Source organism: Musa acuminata, chromosome BXJ3-11 (genome assembly GCF_036884655.1).
Source record: "Musa acuminata AAA Group cultivar baxijiao chromosome BXJ3-11, Cavendish_Baxijiao_AAA, whole genome shotgun sequence".
Classification (NCBI taxonomy): domain Eukaryota; kingdom Viridiplantae; phylum Streptophyta; class Magnoliopsida; order Zingiberales; family Musaceae; genus Musa; species Musa acuminata.
The window spans coordinates 381,028-396,798 of NC_088359.1; the positions used below are offsets into that span (position 1 = coordinate 381,028).

Here is a 15,771-nt window from a genome sequence, read left to right on the forward strand (position 1 = left end):
CCATTTTATAAGTCTAACATGTATATATAATTGGCTTATATTAGTTAGATCACGTCAAGATGGCCCATGCGACTTAGATTAGTTAGATCACACCATGTTTATATTATTTCTCTAAGATCCAAGGCTGAAGCGGGTTCAGATCCTCTGCTGAGTTCAAACAGGAACCCGAATCCGATTCCATGTCATTTTGAAGCAACACCACATGCTCGTGATCAGATGGCAGATTGGGCCGAGTCACCACGACACCCCTCGTCAGGCCAACCTCCTCGATCCGACCCGACCCGACCCAAATCGTGAAAAAGTACCGGAGTCCCTCAAAACTAGGGCTTCTTCTCCGCTGTTTCCCTCGCTCATCGCGTTCGGGAAGAAGGAAGGAATCGCCTTGTGATCGTTAGCGGCGAAATATGATTAGCATCCTTACTCAGGTAAACGAAACAGTTCCATTCGAACCATCTTTTCTACTGCTTTTCCTCCCCGCATCTATTGTAGACTTCGATTCATTTGGCTTCGACTCAGGTGAATGGAACCAGCCTTGTCGATTTCCTTTTCTTTTTTTTTGTTGTTGTAATGGTCTTGCAATCTGTTTTTCCTTTGCTTGCTATCATTATATTTCATGTAGATCTTTTGGAGAAAAAAAAAAAAGAAGAAGATGGAAAAGGAACTATCTTGATCGAGCTTGACGTGTTAATGCAGGAACGTCTTCTTGGCGTTGCCTTGGGGGCCGCCTTCACGGCTTCGGTTGTTTTGGAGAACCGCAGGGCGATACACGGATCGATTTCTGACAACAGACCCGCATATTATGAGGTACGTTGGATCTGACTCCGAACTTTCTTCCTTGACATTTATGCTAGATTTATGATTTCGTTGAATTTTTTTTTGTTACTATTCAAGCAATTGTTTTATTCTCCAATCTCAACGAGCAAACCTTGTTCTTCAATATGATCTTCGTCGTGTGCCATTGTGGTTTCCATGATTCTGAAATCTTCTTTGACGAGCAAACACAGTAACGGAAGATATTAGATCAACTAAAAAAAGTCAACCTTTGTCTATATCAGTTGGATATTTGTAGGACAGACTATAGGCACCAGACATCTAAATTTCATGGCGTGCATTATATAAGGTTGCAAACACTAATTAGTTTATTAGTGAAGTAGGTGTTGATTCCTCGTTTACAGAAATGATATGGTATATGGTGATAGCCAGGTGAACAAGTATCTTAAAAGTTTGCAACCGTGATGTAAGTGATTCCATACACCCACTTAGGTTGAATCTGTGCTTCAGGATTCAAAGAAAGAGTTAATTCGAGGCGTTTGTGTAAGTGGATGATTTCTAGTTTGCTTTAGCTCAACCAATTGATATGATACATTTTGGATGTTTGGAGGGTTACATATTGGACATCATACTTTTAGCAAGTTGTGAATAGGCTTAACAATGTCCTGATTTGTGCTGTTATTTTTAGTTCTTTATGTAGTTAATTGGGCCTTAGTACATGGCAGGACTTTATCCATGGGAATGGAAGAAGTGAGGCCATTTATTGTCCTTAAGAGGAAAAAGCACTTGTAGGTTTTGATCTGAAAAAAGTAAAATGTATGTGTTATGGAGTGTTCATTCCTGAAGGACATCTTTGGTGCAACAGGCCTTTGTGTTTAATTCTTGTGAAACAGTAGAAAAACTCTATCTGAAGAGTAATCCTGGAATATCATAACTGGATGTGGTTTTATTTCGCTTGATGCCAAAGTACCCATGATCATAATCTGTGATCAAATATGTAGCTTGATGTCTTGCTAGATGCAAATGATGGCATAACCAGAGTAATAGATAAGCATATATGCATATACAGAACTATGGTAACAAGATCTTAAATAAAACCAACGATTAAGTAGGAATTTTAGCTAGAACTTCAATTGTTTGGAATATTGAAATATTGTGGAGCATACTCTGGATGATTTGTGGAGTCCTATTAGGGCTTAACTTGAAACTAAGAGTATTGTTGACTGAAACGATCCTGCTGCTCATTTTAGATTTTATATGAAGCCAATGTATGGAAAAATAAGATCAGTTTGAAATGGATTTTTATTATAATAAAAGCCATTTTTAAGGCCAGTTGGTCATTTTAATCATTTTTTTCTGTAATTATGTTTCCTGCTGCTGTATATATTTTTTTTTCTAAATCTTGTATTTCGCAAACTATCTTCTATCTCATCCCCATATATCATATACTTGGTTTAGTTGCATCTTGCCATTGCTTTACATGCATGACTATTTAAAACTAGTTTACAGAATCCCTTTTGGCCTGCAATTGTATCTCCTTCAATGTAAAGGTACTATTAATAGTTACACAGTAAACAAATAAAAAGCTCAACAGAGCCCATGTACTGAATTTTTTTTTAATTTCACTTCTCCTAAAGAGTGTCTGAGGATTTAGCATGGATGGTTAGTCATCTTATAACGTAAGAAATTCTTTTCCTCTGGAGATTACTTAACTGGATGATGCATTTTCTGCAAATGCAAAGAAAGATACAAATCAACATATGCATAGATTTACTTCAGACCTTTGTCAGTTATAAACTACTGTTTGCTTTTGAAAAATCAGAACTAATTTTCACTCTGAGATACAGTCTGCAATTCAAGGACTTTCCGAGGACCATGTGTCCTTATTTATCCAAGAGCACTAGTTCTGGACCTAAGGACCATGGTCCGTAGGAAGAATTTTTTCCTAAACATTAGTCTTATCAGTACTATTTGTCTTCCTTGAACATTAGTCTTATAATTACTATTTGTCTGTGTATATTATTCAGCATGCGAAGTTGCTCACTTAACAGTGGATCATTTGATATCATTTTCAGTGTAATAGTTCACCGGAGTTCACAATTGCAGATTATATTATTTGTGGCATTTGATAAATATCTGTAGGATGGATAAAAAATAGAGCCCCTAAAATGAGTGATGGCATTGGTATAGTCCCACAAAATAATCAACTTATAATAAAGGTATTCAAACTACTCTTGTTTGTCCCTAACATAGTGAACAACCATTGAGTTCGACATTAGACCTGAACGTTTATTTTCACAATGTGGTTTTCTTAATTGCTAATTGCCTTGAAACATAATGTTCGTGTTTTGAATCTTTGTTGCCCTTCTTCACATAATGGTCATATTCTTCAAATTAATTGTGTAAATGAAACTTTAGTCTGTCTTTGCCTTTGTTGTCTTACCATTTTGGAGAAGAAATCTCACTACCCTATTCATTGTGTTATTTGAAGCTAGTCTTATAGTGTGGCAATGCTGTTTTTCCTATATGACTCGTGTAATTTCAACACAACAACAACAAGAAGATTGTAGGTCCCAACTATTTGGGATCGCTACATGGTACTTTTGCCATCATTAAGATATGTAAAAAGTTATATGTTTGGTTAAGTTCAGAGTACTTAAATCTCTATTTATATTATCAGAATCATTTTAACACGAGTCAGCAAAAATATTAACTTTAATTGAATAATTTTTGTCGAATTATGAAATCTGACTTTTGCCAACTATCAATGTATTGATAAGGAGCACATGCTTGGGAAGAAGATGTCTTCCGAATTTGCCCAGATGTGGAACAAAGCTGTCGATGGGACACTAGGACAACTAATTATATATCTCAGCTCACGTGGATGGTAGTGAGTTCCCTGGATGACTTATCCAGAGCAAAAATCTAAGCAGTTGCTTCAATCTGCACGGCATATATTTTCATGGTTTGATGTGGATGCCCTAATGTTTGTCTGGTCCGTGTTTCTGAAATTTTGCATTTCAACTTGTCTGATGTGCATGTTTGATGGAATTTGTTCAGAGTAATTTTTCTATATCAAGATGGATTTTCGATAAGAAAACCAGAGTTTGTAATATTTTACTGATTGTCACTCTAATAATCCAGACAGAATTTATGTTCTTCAAATATTCTTTTGACAAGATTCATGCTTAATTTGCAGGTAGATGTTTTGTTTGCTAAGTTTCTATTGGTACAAGTGATGTGTTTGTGTTATATATATAAAAGCAAAAGGTAAATGGTGATGTGATAAGGTATTTATCAGCCAAGTTAATTGGTATAAAAATTGAAGTTAATATTGTGTATATGTATGTATTTGACCCTCCAATATTATATATATTAATCCAAATCCATCAACATTAGGATCCAGCATAAAATCTAACAGATTGATCGCGATTTGTTTTAGGCACCTCTTATTTGTGCATTGACCTCATGCTTGCATGATTACCATCTATGCCATCATCGCTACAACATCCGCCACTCCTCCAAGGCGTTCCTTCACGCATCGGGCTGTACGGTGCCTTTCGCCCGCCTCACGTCCGAACGGCGCCTCACCACCACGACGTAGGATGCCAACATGGCCGCGATCACCACGAGCGCCAGCCCAAGCACCACGGCCGCCACCCCGCTGGCCCCGACCCCCCCGCTCCCCGCCGGGGACGAGTGCTCGCCCGCCGCCTCCACCTCCTCGTCCGCCCTCACCTTGGCCGAGGTCGCCGCCGGGTAGAACGACGAGGACGCCAGGGGCATCGGTGCGCTTGCGGGCGGGAGGAGGAGCTTCGGATGGAAGAACTCGAACGCCGTCGGAGGGAACGGCATCGGCTCCTGGAAGGCCAGCCCGTGGGGCGACCTCGCCTGCAGCCTCACGACGGCGTGGTGTCGTCGTGCATCGCCGAAGTGCAGGAGGAGGAGAGAAGAGAGAAAGAACACCACCAGCGTGTAAGAAGGAAGTGCGAAGGCCATCGGAGCTCTCAGTCCTATACACCTCGATGACGAAGGCTAGGCTGTGTGTGTGTGTGTGTTATATGCACTGAGCGCGTGGAGCAACAGGGAGAAGCAGAATGATGCACCGGGGCTGTGGCTGTGGGGGGTGGGGGGTGGGGAGGAATCATAGCGTTGGGTTTGATGTGCTGCCATGGCCTTTGCTTCCATGGAGATCAGTTGAGGATTGAGGAACAATGATGACTCGTTGTTGTATTATTACCCGTGGATTCTTTTCAGGAATACTTGAGCTTCAGCATTCATACCATAATGATGCAGAAGCCTCATAATTTGGTGCGACAGCACCATCTGCTTTGACTCCTTGCTGCAGCAGCAGATGTGTGTCAGTCGGGGATGAGGGAGTAGCATGGCACAGGTGGGATGGTGTTGCTTCTTCGATGAGCAAAGGCAAAAGTGAGACATATATATATATATATATATATATAGGGTTTTGGAGCCAACGCATGCCTGAGAGAATCAATGCAACCCACAAGTCTATGAAAGCTTGTCTGGGTCTCGAGCGTTGGGCACGACACAAGTGTTGGTGGAAACGTTTCGCGTCATGCGACACGAGAGGTCCGTTCCCATTGCAGGAGGATCCCGATCCATCAAAGTGATGGGTGCTTTGAGATTGGCGCACGGCTCAGAGGCTTCGATAGAGAACTTGAACTCGGTTCTCGTTTGATGTGATGCATCCAAAATGATAAGATACACGGGGTGGGTTTTAAAGTCTCTTTTTCTTTAGTCACTTGGTCTCCAAGTCTTTTCTCTCTCTCCAACAAATGGTGATGATTCAACAAAGATCATGCGCTTCATTGTAATATCTCTTATTTTTAAATTTTTTTAAGGTCTTGTTTATAACGTAAGGATCTATTCCGAACTATTTATAAAATCTATTTTATAAATATAAATATTATATTAATAATTTTTTATATTAAATAATTTTATTGTTAGGATAAATCTTACCAATTGGATATAATTTGTGAAAAAGTTATATTAAGTTTAAAAAAATGAAAGATATATTATTAGCTAACTTAAGGATGATGTCACTTATGCTTATTTCATGGATGACACATAAGGTTCCTTCATGCATATGTCACCTGTCATTTTTTATGTTAATCAAATCTAAACAATTAGAGAAGAAGACTAAAGGAAAACTTACCAAAAGGAAAAAATTTATTGTAACGAATGTAGGCTTAAAAAGAAAAGGGAAGGGGAACTAAAGTAGTAGAAGAAGAAGTTTTGTTTTGGCTTGAGGTTTTAGATCAATTCCTCACACTTGGGAATCAAAATTTTTTAAGACAAGTGTTCTAACCCTTTCCTATAGTGATTTTAATCTCTGCTTTCATCTTGATTATGTATAATTCGAAAGATTTTCGTGATATTTTTTAAGATTCTAACCTTTTGGTCTCATTTTAGCTATAACTATCTATGCCAAATTCTGATTTAAACAAAACTTACACATACTCGTAAATATTTCTTTCTATAACTTATTTTATGAATTTAGAGTATAAATACATACCCAAACATCTTTTTCAATCAACCCTATTGATTTTGTATAATAGAGAGAATGTTATCTAACCTTTTGTTACTAAATTGCTTGTAACTCTTTATTGAAAATCCTAATTTATATGAAACTTAATTTTTTAAAAACTATATTCATATATCTTTCTTTTTATATATTGATTAAAAGATTTGAAGTTCAAATGTCTACTTAAACATCAATTCTAATTGACCTTATAGATTCTAGAGAATAGGGATGATAATTTCTTACCTTTCCATATTAAATTATTTATAACTCCTCGAAACTCTAATTAGTAAAAGACTTAATTCATCTGAAAGTAACTAATATATATTTCAAATGATAGCTTTCTTGAGTAAATTGAATATAACTTTTTATCGATTTTATTTATTCTTATTTTATCTCTTTGAAATTGAATTAATAAGTATTGACTATTAGGATTAATAAGTATTTTAAGTCTTAGTTAGATTTAAAGTACTATTATTTAGATTTTAAGTCTTAATTCCTCCCGGCGTTTCATCTAACAAAATTGTGTGTGTGTGTGTGTTTTTTTTGTTTTCATCTCTAGTCAGCATAGGATCGTTGGGTTCGATTCCAATCTTTAGGAATCAAAGCTACGGTTTGACTCCCGGTTCTGGTTTGGTTCTAAACCATCGAACCGTTAAACTAATTTGATTATAGATCGATTTGATTTCAATTTCGATTTAAATCAAATCATGATCATCTCTACCAATATCAAGAGCTAATAGAGATATTTGACATAAGATTTGTAATTTCATATAGTACTGAAGTTTCGAACTCAATTTGGTATGATATAGTATAAATATACCAAGCGATATATTTCGGTATATCGCTCGGTATATATATATATATATATATGATGACTCTGCTTGCATGAGAAAGAGGCGACATCACTCGATTTCCCCGCATGAAAAAAAAAGGTGTCGCTTTGCTCAATTTCTTCTACTAGGGAGAAGACATTGCTTCTCCCCGTGATGTCGCCAAAGCTTCATCCTCGTGAATCTTCAAGTTTTCTTTTTTCGTTCTCCCTCTTCTTTTATCTCTATCATAGACCTCTTTCTTCTCCCTCTTTTTTTTGCCGTCACCGATCGATTTAGAAACGGAAATAGTCTACCGACGTACTGTTATATACCGCCAGTACGAATGATATTATTTGAAATTAAAATCCTTACTTTGACGTATCAATATTATCATAAAGAAGATGTGTTAAATTTAAAAATAAGAATTAATAGCAAATAAGGAGAGTGTTGAATCATAATTTGTATGAGGAAAAATATCATAAAATAATATTCATATATATATATATATATATATATATATATATATATATATATATATATATATATATATATATATATATATATATATATATATATATATATATATATATATATCTCGACTGAAGCTAGCATGTCCCAAGAAACAAATTTGGGCGTGGTCTGCAAACAACAACACACCATCATTAAAATGATTATGATGTTATATAATTAATGAGCCAGTATCATATAGAAATGTCAAATCATATGATCAGACATGTACTGCTATCTTCATTATTTCCTTTGACTCCGGCTAAATTAGTGATGATGATGACGACGATATAACTAAAGCCGACCTTCCAATAAGAAAAATATTTATATACTTTCCCTAGAAATAAAGAAGAATAATGGAGAAGAAACAATGTTATTTATTTCCCAGCCTTATCCATGCTAGCATGAGATTCTGGACCACGATGGTCAACTCACCAACCCAATAAACAACGAGAGAATTGTGGGAGAGGATGAGAAAGGATAAGATAGTTACGTTACATCTCATTTTACTAGTCACGTAGACTTGAAGTGGACACTGTTTTGCACCTAATTAATGGGATAATCCAAAGGCAACATCCGATTAACATTGCTCTTCCTATCCCTACTTTCGTGCAGAGCTCAGAAGATGAAGAGGAAGAAAGAAGAAAATGATGATGATGATATCTTTCATTTTCCCACCTAACACCATAATTGGATGGTGATGCACAAAAAAACTATTCGAATTAGCTCCATTTCCACTAGGCATCAGTGTCAGAGTTTGAGATCAAGCCTATCCAACCACTAATTTTGCTTGTGACCTAAACGAGAGAGAGAGAGAGAGAGAGAGAGAGAGAGAGAGAACAAAGGGAAACACTTGGTATCTTAAATCGAATTAGCGAGAGAGAGAGAGAGAACAAAGGGAAACACTTGGTATCTTAAATCGAATTAGCTCCATTTCCACTAGGCATCAGTGTCAGAGTTTGAGATCAAGCCTATCCAACCACTAATTTTGCTTGTGACCTAAACGAGAGAGAGAGAGAGAGAGAGAGAGAGAGAGAGAGAGAGAGAACAAAGGGAAACACTTGGTATCTTAAATATGGAATACATTGTGATCACACATACAGCACAAGTATGACAACACCCAAATGCATATTAATTCATAGAGGAGAACGAATGAGATGATGACGACGATGATACGGCACAACCTCCACATGAGAGGGTTTCTTATCTACAGTTTCCATGTTCCACCAGTGACGTCCAGCCTGAGGAAGAAGAACAGGAGGAGGAGGAGGAGGAGGAGGGCTTCACGCACTGCTTCTGAAGGAACCCAACGCCTTGACACCGCTCGCTCTCAGGACGTATTGGTGGTAAGCTGCAGCTATGGCAGCACCGATGGCCGGCCCCACCCAGAAGATCCACTGCAACCAAGAAAGAAAGCACATAAAAAACACTTGTTCGACCTCCTAAAACAACTCCACCATCACTCTTGTAATTGTTGTTAGTGTAGGGGGGATGGAGGTTGTTGGTGTTCTTTATATGCGGACTTTTAAGAGCAGAAACGAAGCATAGATCACTGGAGGTGGCACCTGGTCATCCCAGGCCTTGTCCTTGTTGTAGATGACGGCGGCTCCGAAGCTCCTCGCCGGGTTGATGCCCGTGCCCGTGATCGGGATCGTCGCCAAGTGGACCATGAAAACAGCGAATCCAATCGGGAGGGGAGCCAAAACCTGCAGGATTATATGTGATCGTGGTACAAAACGAAGCAGGATTGGCATCAATAACAAGCCCATCTTTGCTTCCGATCAATATACGAATAGAAGAAGAAGAGGGTGTTGAGAGTTACGGACCGGGACGTGGGAGTCGCGAGCACTGCGCTTGGGGTCGGTCGCGGCGAAGACGGTGTAGACGAGGACGAAGGTGCCGATGATCTCGGCGCCGAGGCCGGTGCCCTTGGAGTAGCCGTCGCTGAGCTCGTTGGCGCCGCCGCCGTAGCGGACGTAGTAGGCCTTCTGGAACCCCTTGACGAGGCCGACGCCACAGATCGCACCCAGGCACTGCGCCACCATGTAGAGGAAGGCGCGCACCAACGACACCTTTCGCGCCAGGAACAGCCCGAACGTCACCGCGGGGTTGATGTGCCCACCTGCCGCGCATCGCCACCACCAACACCGTTAGCCAAGTCCGTGCGCTTACAGCGTGGAACACGAAGGGAAGGAACAAGAAGAGACCGGAGATGCCGGCGGTGCAGTAGACGAGGATGAAGATCATGCCGCCGAAGGCCCAGGCGATGCCGAGGATGCCGACGCCGCTGCAGGCCGCGTCGGTCGGGTTCACGTTGGGGTCCGACTGGTGCTTGTACCCGATCACAGTCAACACGGTGACGTACAGGAACAGCATGGTGGCGATGAACTCCGCGATCGCCGCCCGGTACAGAGACCACTTGGTCAGCTCCTCCACGTCGACGAGTGGCGCCGGTGGCGGGTCGGTGTAGTCCTTGGCGGTGTACTCCCCCTGCTCCGCCACCTCGATGTCCTTCGCCATCTGCAACGCACCAGCACACGATACACCACTACCACAGTTGTGTGCGTTTCCAGGGAAGGAGATTTGAAGCTATTTAAAGCCATTGGGGATGATGAACAGCAGCAGATTAGGTTTCGCATTCTACATTATTTTTTACTCTTTTCTTTCGATTGATTGATGTCTTAAGTTAGAATTTGCCGCCCATGACCGACTAAAACCCTTATCAACATCATCAGGTCATCGTCACGATTCACCATCCCGTCTCGTCCCCACCCCGCACTACTGCATGCGTGGCTGTCGCGAGAGCCAGCCAATCCCTCACATGGTCCACCACAGTGCCTGCGAGGGTGATCGGACAGTGGCAAGCATTTGTACGAGTGAGTGAAGGTGTGCATGGAAGACAACGTGGTTTACTGGTAAGGCTCTTCCATTATTGGCACTAAGGCGAGCAGGTGAGAGGCACACAAGAGAAGATGCGTGTAGGAGCCTGAGACAAGCACTAGCGTACGCCTCGGACTTTGGCGGACTCGACCACAAAGAAAGTGATGAGTGACTCGGTGGAGAGGAACTCGCTTTGACATGACTGATTGAAACAAAGCTCTGAATCGAAGCAAGCACACAACGGTGATTACCGCAACTAAAAGTATATGATTCACGCATGCATGCATGAAATGGGCCATTCCTTGTCTATCTCAGTCACTAAATTACTTGCCTTCTCTATCTCTATTGGAGGATTTTTCATCATACACATCTAACATATAACAAAGTAAAGAAAGCTTTGAATATGGAAGTCGATGATAACAGTAGCAAACGAAAAGTCTTTTGCTACGTGGGTGAAGGGAGGCCACAAATTTAAGAAACCAGAGAGCGTGGATTGGATCTGACGGCGGCGGTTAATGGAGTCTCTTCTTAGATATCGCGATTTGGATTCCTGCGTCGGTAGATTGACGGATCTGCGGCTCGCGTCGAATAGGCGGTGAAGACTTGGCACCATTCATGTCGCCAATCCCAATCCCAATCCCTTTCGATTCTCGAGTTGGCCAAATGATACAATAAGCTTCTGCGTGATCTGTATAATATTATTATACCAAAAAAATTGTAATATTTTGTGGCCAATCATATTATGTTACATTCCTCGCCCGCGTTAAGGCTAACCATTAAAAATATATTTCCCAGATGCCTATATGTAGGGAGTATTTACTATTTGATGGTAGTTAGCAGTGCATAACCAATGATAATTCAACTAAATTACTTTTTAGCTAATGATTAGAAAAATAATCTAATATATCTTCATTTATTTATTATTGATTCTTCATAGATGTTGAATTGTATTAATGGAAGATTCATATAATTATTTTATCCTTTTATATCGTTGTGTAAAGTCTGAAACTGATAACCCAACCTTTAAAGAAAAATAAAGAAATAAGAATCACCACTAAAGAATTGCAATTCAATGTTGCGTCGTGAATTTATGCAGCCGACCAAAAAATTGAAACAGCGACCTGCAATTTGAGTCACATCAAATTCCAAGAATTATCTCGCATTCTATATTGCTCTTGTGTACTCACCATTTGTCTTTGATTTCTTAATGTTGGGAGATAAGGCAGACTCCATTAAACAATTTAGTTGATGATAAGAAAAACAACTTTGAATCAGCTTCTTGAAGGTTTGCACCCGAAGAATCTTTCTTATACAGCTCATCTTTGTCTAACTCTAAGAGATAGGCTAAGCCAAGCCAGTAGTTTATAAAAGGACAAGAAGGGTGCAATGATAGACCATAAAAGAATTAGGTGATTGATTACTGATTCTGAGAGCATTAGCTATCATCATACTGCTGCTATATATATCCACTATAATTTTCTGGCCATTCTTATGGTGGAGCATGATTTTGATCTTTCTTTAATAGTTTTCCCCACATAAGATCAACTAATAACACCAGCAGCAATGTAGGTTTGATCAGAACACAGGAGACCACAAGTTCACATCTGCAATTTGGATTTGAAGTGCATATTTTTGACCGTGATTTCATGATACAACAGTGCAGAACTAATCTCCTTCTTTATTTTCTTTCTCTTCGCTTTATTACAGTAAGAACTACAAGCAATATGATATTTCAAAATGATTAGTTCTTACATAAAATAATCTGCTCTACTTTTTTGCCATGCGATTTGTAAAATTGTTTTTGTAAAACAAAAAATGTAGCCACTAAAAGGTTAGAATTAATGATCATTTAATTAGCAAGGTAATTAGAGCACACACAGCAACTTGCAGTACACAAATAATGTATGAATGATATCAGTATATATGTGAATGACATATATAAAATTATTTCACGTAGCTGAATCCTTCATTCATGCAGTCGAACACTCGAGGCTGGCAATGCTCAAACCTGCATGTATGGTTTGGTTCCCTTTGTTGCTCCTGCACACATTAATAGAAGCCCAAATTTGATCCAAGAGGCATCTACTGCTCTTCCGAGCATAGATAGATATATATATATATATATATACACACACATGTATAAAGACTTGCAAGAGTTCAAAGTCATTATTGGAGAAGCACCAACTGCAGCGACAAGGAGAAGTTGACCTTGAAATCCAAAGCAAAGCTTGGCGAGTGATGTGGTTGGCGTTGCGATTCAAGTCTTTGCATCGAAAGTACAGGGAAACCGAGCCTCCTCTTAATTAGACTCCAACAAAGAGACGTAGCAGCTGCAGGGAGACTGACTGTGTGTGCATAATACTTCAACTAAATATTAATTCAGCAGTGCTGACTGCTTTTATATTTCAGGCTCAATAGACATGATTTATTTTGTTGTTGGCGGGGGGGAGGGGAGGGTGAAGTTTCCTTTTCAGTCTTCAATGATGAAAGAAGGTTGGAGAGGAAAACCATGGTTTCAACGTTTGCATCCACATTGGGTGATGGATGAGAGAAGCTCTTAAAACCAACGTTTCTCACATCATTTCATACGTATTGGTGGTTGTGCATGTTGTTGTCAAGAATTTATGCATTATATGTTCCACTTTGAAATTTTGCATCCACACCAACTGATAAAGGTAAAAGAACTCTCTCTCTCTCTCTCTCTCTCTCTCTCTCTGTCTCTCTCTCTCTCTCTCTGCAATAGTTGTCCATAAAATATTTTGTATTACTCTACATATCATCACAATGATAATAATATGATAGTTTATTAGAAGAAGTCGATTTCTTTTACTTTTTATTGCAAACAAATCTTTTTTGTTTTTGTTTTATTTTTTATTTACCTTTGGGAGCCCAACTCTCTAATTTAATCTTTCAATATCATCACCTCCTACCTCTTTGTTGGTTTATCTTTTTGCCCTTTTGTGCAGTCTCACCCAAAAACACAAACAAATAAATCATCAGTCCTTCAAGAATACAAAGAATAAGTATAACAAGAAAAAATAAATTCCAAAAAAAATGTAAAATCACTTTGAATTGAAATCCTAATATTTAAATCCCCATGATATTTAGATAAATCTCTATAAAATCTTTATTTTTTTTCTCAGATCATATATGCAAATGACTTGCAGACTTATTAATTTAAAATTATTTGTTTACAATTTCCACTCGTAAATGTTCAACATAATGTAGCCTTCAACGTCTCATTCATGCAAGCGTTTGCTATAATCGTTGGCTCTTTCCTTCGTGAGACCCTCCGGCATACCTATCAGCCCCCAGCGCGCACCAAGCAGTGGCGTCTCGCCACGTACTCTGTTTCTCGATCGGGAGTTTTGGGTTTCGTCGTGACGTGTAACATTTCCCAAGTCTGTGTATAAACATCGGCCGTTTCTCCGGTGGGTGATTGTACCCTCTTCGTGGGTCCCTATCCTATGTCCTATCACGCCACGGAGCCCAGAGCTGGACTGCAGGAGCAGAGAGAACAGGGATGGGCCCCATTCACGTGGCCTCCAGCTGTAGAGGACGTGAGATTCCGCGTCCCACCACCACCGCTTGCTCGACACGTGGATTTCTCCTCGCAAGGATGAACCCGCTCGACGGATTTACCATTCTAACCCTCGGATCTCCGGCCCCTCAGCTCATCCGACGGCCCAAACAGGCACATCTAAACTCAGCGGGAAGCCCGCTCACAGTAACTACACTTGAGATAGCCATCTCCTCTGCGGAGCACCAGAACGGACCACACGCAACGCGATGCTTGGCGTCGTGGGGGTCACGTAAATAAAGACACCGTCTACGGGCAGAACCGAGATCGAAAGAGAGAGAACGCGGAGCCTTATCCACAAGCTCCCCCTCGGTTAAACCTCTCTATAAAACCTCCCCTCCTGCGCGGAGGAACCCAAATATAGCTGAGAAGAACGTCTCTTGTTGCGTCGTTCCCAGCCCCCTCCCCCTCTTCCAACTCTGCTTCTTCTCTCGTCCTCCGACACGAAACAGAACAAGGACTGGGTTGTGAGGCTTAGCCGAGGCGAGGGATTTTTTTTACCGGGAGGGAAGAAAAGGGAGGACCTCATCGATCATGGCAGGGCGAAGACAGCAGCAGGGGACGAAGCTCGCGGCGCACCGCCTCCTCGCGCCGCCGGCCGGGGTCGCTGCTGCCGGGTGCGACGCTGACGAGCTCGACGAGTCCGACGTCTGGGGATGCCCCGCCGAGCCGGGCCAGGCCGAGTTCGCGAAGCCGGTGCCGTCTTCCGCGCGCAGCAGGGGGGGACACCCCAGGGTAGGAGATCGCCCCGCCGCCGCCTCCTCCTTGCCGGTGAACATACCGGACTGGTCCAAGATTCTGGGCAACTGCTACGGCGGGAGCAACAGTAGCTCCAGGGACTGGTGGGAGGAGGAGGACGACGAGGACGGCGGCGTCGGCGGCAGCGTGGCGGGGCCAGTAATCCCCCCGCACGAGCTGCTGTGCCGGAGCCGGGCGGCGTCGTTCTCTGTCCACGAGGGGGTCGGCTGCACCCTCAAGGGCCGCGATCTCAACCGGGTTCGCAATGCCATCTGGGAGAAGACGGGCTTCCAGGACTGACCACTTCGTTCGACCATGCGTGCATGCATGCAGTCTTATGGTTTCATACGTATCACCACTTTGGAGAGAGCAAAGAGATAGATTGCGAATGAGCGAGCTTTTTTGTCACCAAAACTCCCTTTCTTTTTCCTTCTCTTTTTATAATATATGGATGTCATCTCATGTATTCTTTCTTTCTTTCTTTCTTTCTTTTCTCTCTTGGCTTGATGATTTATAGCAGATCTAATCTTCTGATAAGCAAGTGTTTCTGTTCCTCAGTCTCAGCAATTTCTCTGCTGACATATGTTCAATTAGTTTTTGGTGTTACTTGGAAGACAAGAGGATGAACAGGATACTCCCGAACAAGAGCAATTTAGAGAAGCATGGAGCAGAAGCTAAAAGATCCGCAGATCTAATTGATTTATTTTAAGATGAGATGATGACTCACTCTATCAGGATCTGATCAGATATTGCTTTTCTTTCCATTTTCTTGTTGTTATGATAAGGTTTATCCTGTGGACGAATTCTCGACATTACTTTAATGGAGACCAGAGTAGTTGAGATAAATGCAGTGTCCTGCATTCGTGAGAATTTCCATCCCTGCCTCCACAATAGCAGACATAACAGAGAACTATTTTTGATCTGCACTCCACACA

The 15,771-nt window shown here is 41.0% G+C and overlaps 4 protein-coding genes across 4 annotated transcripts; 2 read left to right on the forward strand and 2 right to left on the reverse strand.

Annotated features, from left to right (window-relative positions):
- The first annotated feature begins 268 nt into the window (after positions 1-268).
- On the forward strand, positions 269-3,810 carry LOC135581681 (uncharacterized). The gene is made up of 3 exons (XM_065173757.1): positions 269-425; positions 694-804; positions 3,552-3,810. The coding sequence occupies exons 1-3, from the start codon at positions 405-407 to the stop codon at positions 3,660-3,662; spliced, it is 243 nt and encodes an 80-aa protein (XP_065029829.1). The 5' UTR covers positions 269-404; the 3' UTR covers positions 3,663-3,810.
- Positions 3,811-4,141: 331 nt separating this feature from the next.
- On the reverse strand, positions 4,142-4,872 carry LOC135652658 (uncharacterized). Its single transcript, XM_065173756.1, has one exon. The coding sequence runs from the start codon at positions 4,768-4,770 to the stop codon at positions 4,306-4,308; it is 465 nt and encodes a 154-aa protein (XP_065029828.1). The 5' UTR covers positions 4,771-4,872; the 3' UTR covers positions 4,142-4,305.
- Positions 4,873-8,681: 3,809 nt separating this feature from the next.
- On the reverse strand, positions 8,682-10,316 carry LOC135653259 (probable aquaporin PIP2-2). Its single transcript, XM_065175049.1, has 4 exons — positions 9,846-10,316; positions 9,465-9,760; positions 9,204-9,344; positions 8,682-9,035 (listed from the first exon to the last, which is right to left on the reverse strand). The coding sequence occupies exons 1-4, from the start codon at positions 10,156-10,158 to the stop codon at positions 8,922-8,924; spliced, it is 864 nt and encodes a 287-aa protein (XP_065031121.1). The 5' UTR covers positions 10,159-10,316; the 3' UTR covers positions 8,682-8,921.
- Positions 10,317-14,440: 4,124 nt separating this feature from the next.
- Positions 14,441-15,313, forward strand: LOC103970065 (protein S40-4). Its single transcript, XM_009383698.3, has one exon. It carries the CDS (start codon positions 14,633-14,635, stop codon positions 15,134-15,136), a length of 504 nt encoding a protein of 167 aa, XP_009381973.2. The 5' UTR covers positions 14,441-14,632; the 3' UTR covers positions 15,137-15,313.
- The last annotated feature ends 458 nt before the right edge of the window (positions 15,314-15,771 follow it).

Bases quoted from the DNA above. Each gene is read 5' to 3' on its own strand.
- LOC135652658 (XM_065173756.1), bottom strand. From the start codon at position 4,770: ATGGCCTTCGCACTTCCTTCTTACACGCTGGTGGTGTTCTTTCTCTCT.
- LOC135581681 (XM_065173757.1), top strand. From the start codon at position 405: ATGATTAGCATCCTTACTCAG. The intron at 426-693 runs GTAAACGAAACA...GTGTTAATGCAG, and splicing joins TGATTAGCATCCTTACTCAG to GAACGTCTTCTTGGCGTTGC. The intron at 805-3,551 runs GTACGTTGGATC...TGTATTGATAAG, and splicing joins ACAGACCCGCATATTATGAG to GAGCACATGCTTGGGAAGAA.
- LOC135653259 (XM_065175049.1), bottom strand. From the start codon at position 10,158: ATGGCGAAGGACATCGAGGTGGCGGAGCAGGGGGAGTACACCGCCAAG. The intron at 9,345-9,464 runs GTCCGTAACTCT...ATAATCCTGCAG, and splicing joins CTCGCGACTCCCACGTCCCG to GTTTTGGCTCCCCTCCCGAT. The intron at 9,036-9,203 runs GTGCCACCTCCA...TCTTGGTTGCAG, and splicing joins ACAAGGCCTGGGATGACCAG to TGGATCTTCTGGGTGGGGCC.
- LOC103970065 (XM_009383698.3), top strand. From the start codon at position 14,633: ATGGCAGGGCGAAGACAGCAGCAGGGGACGAAGCTCGCGGCGCACCGC.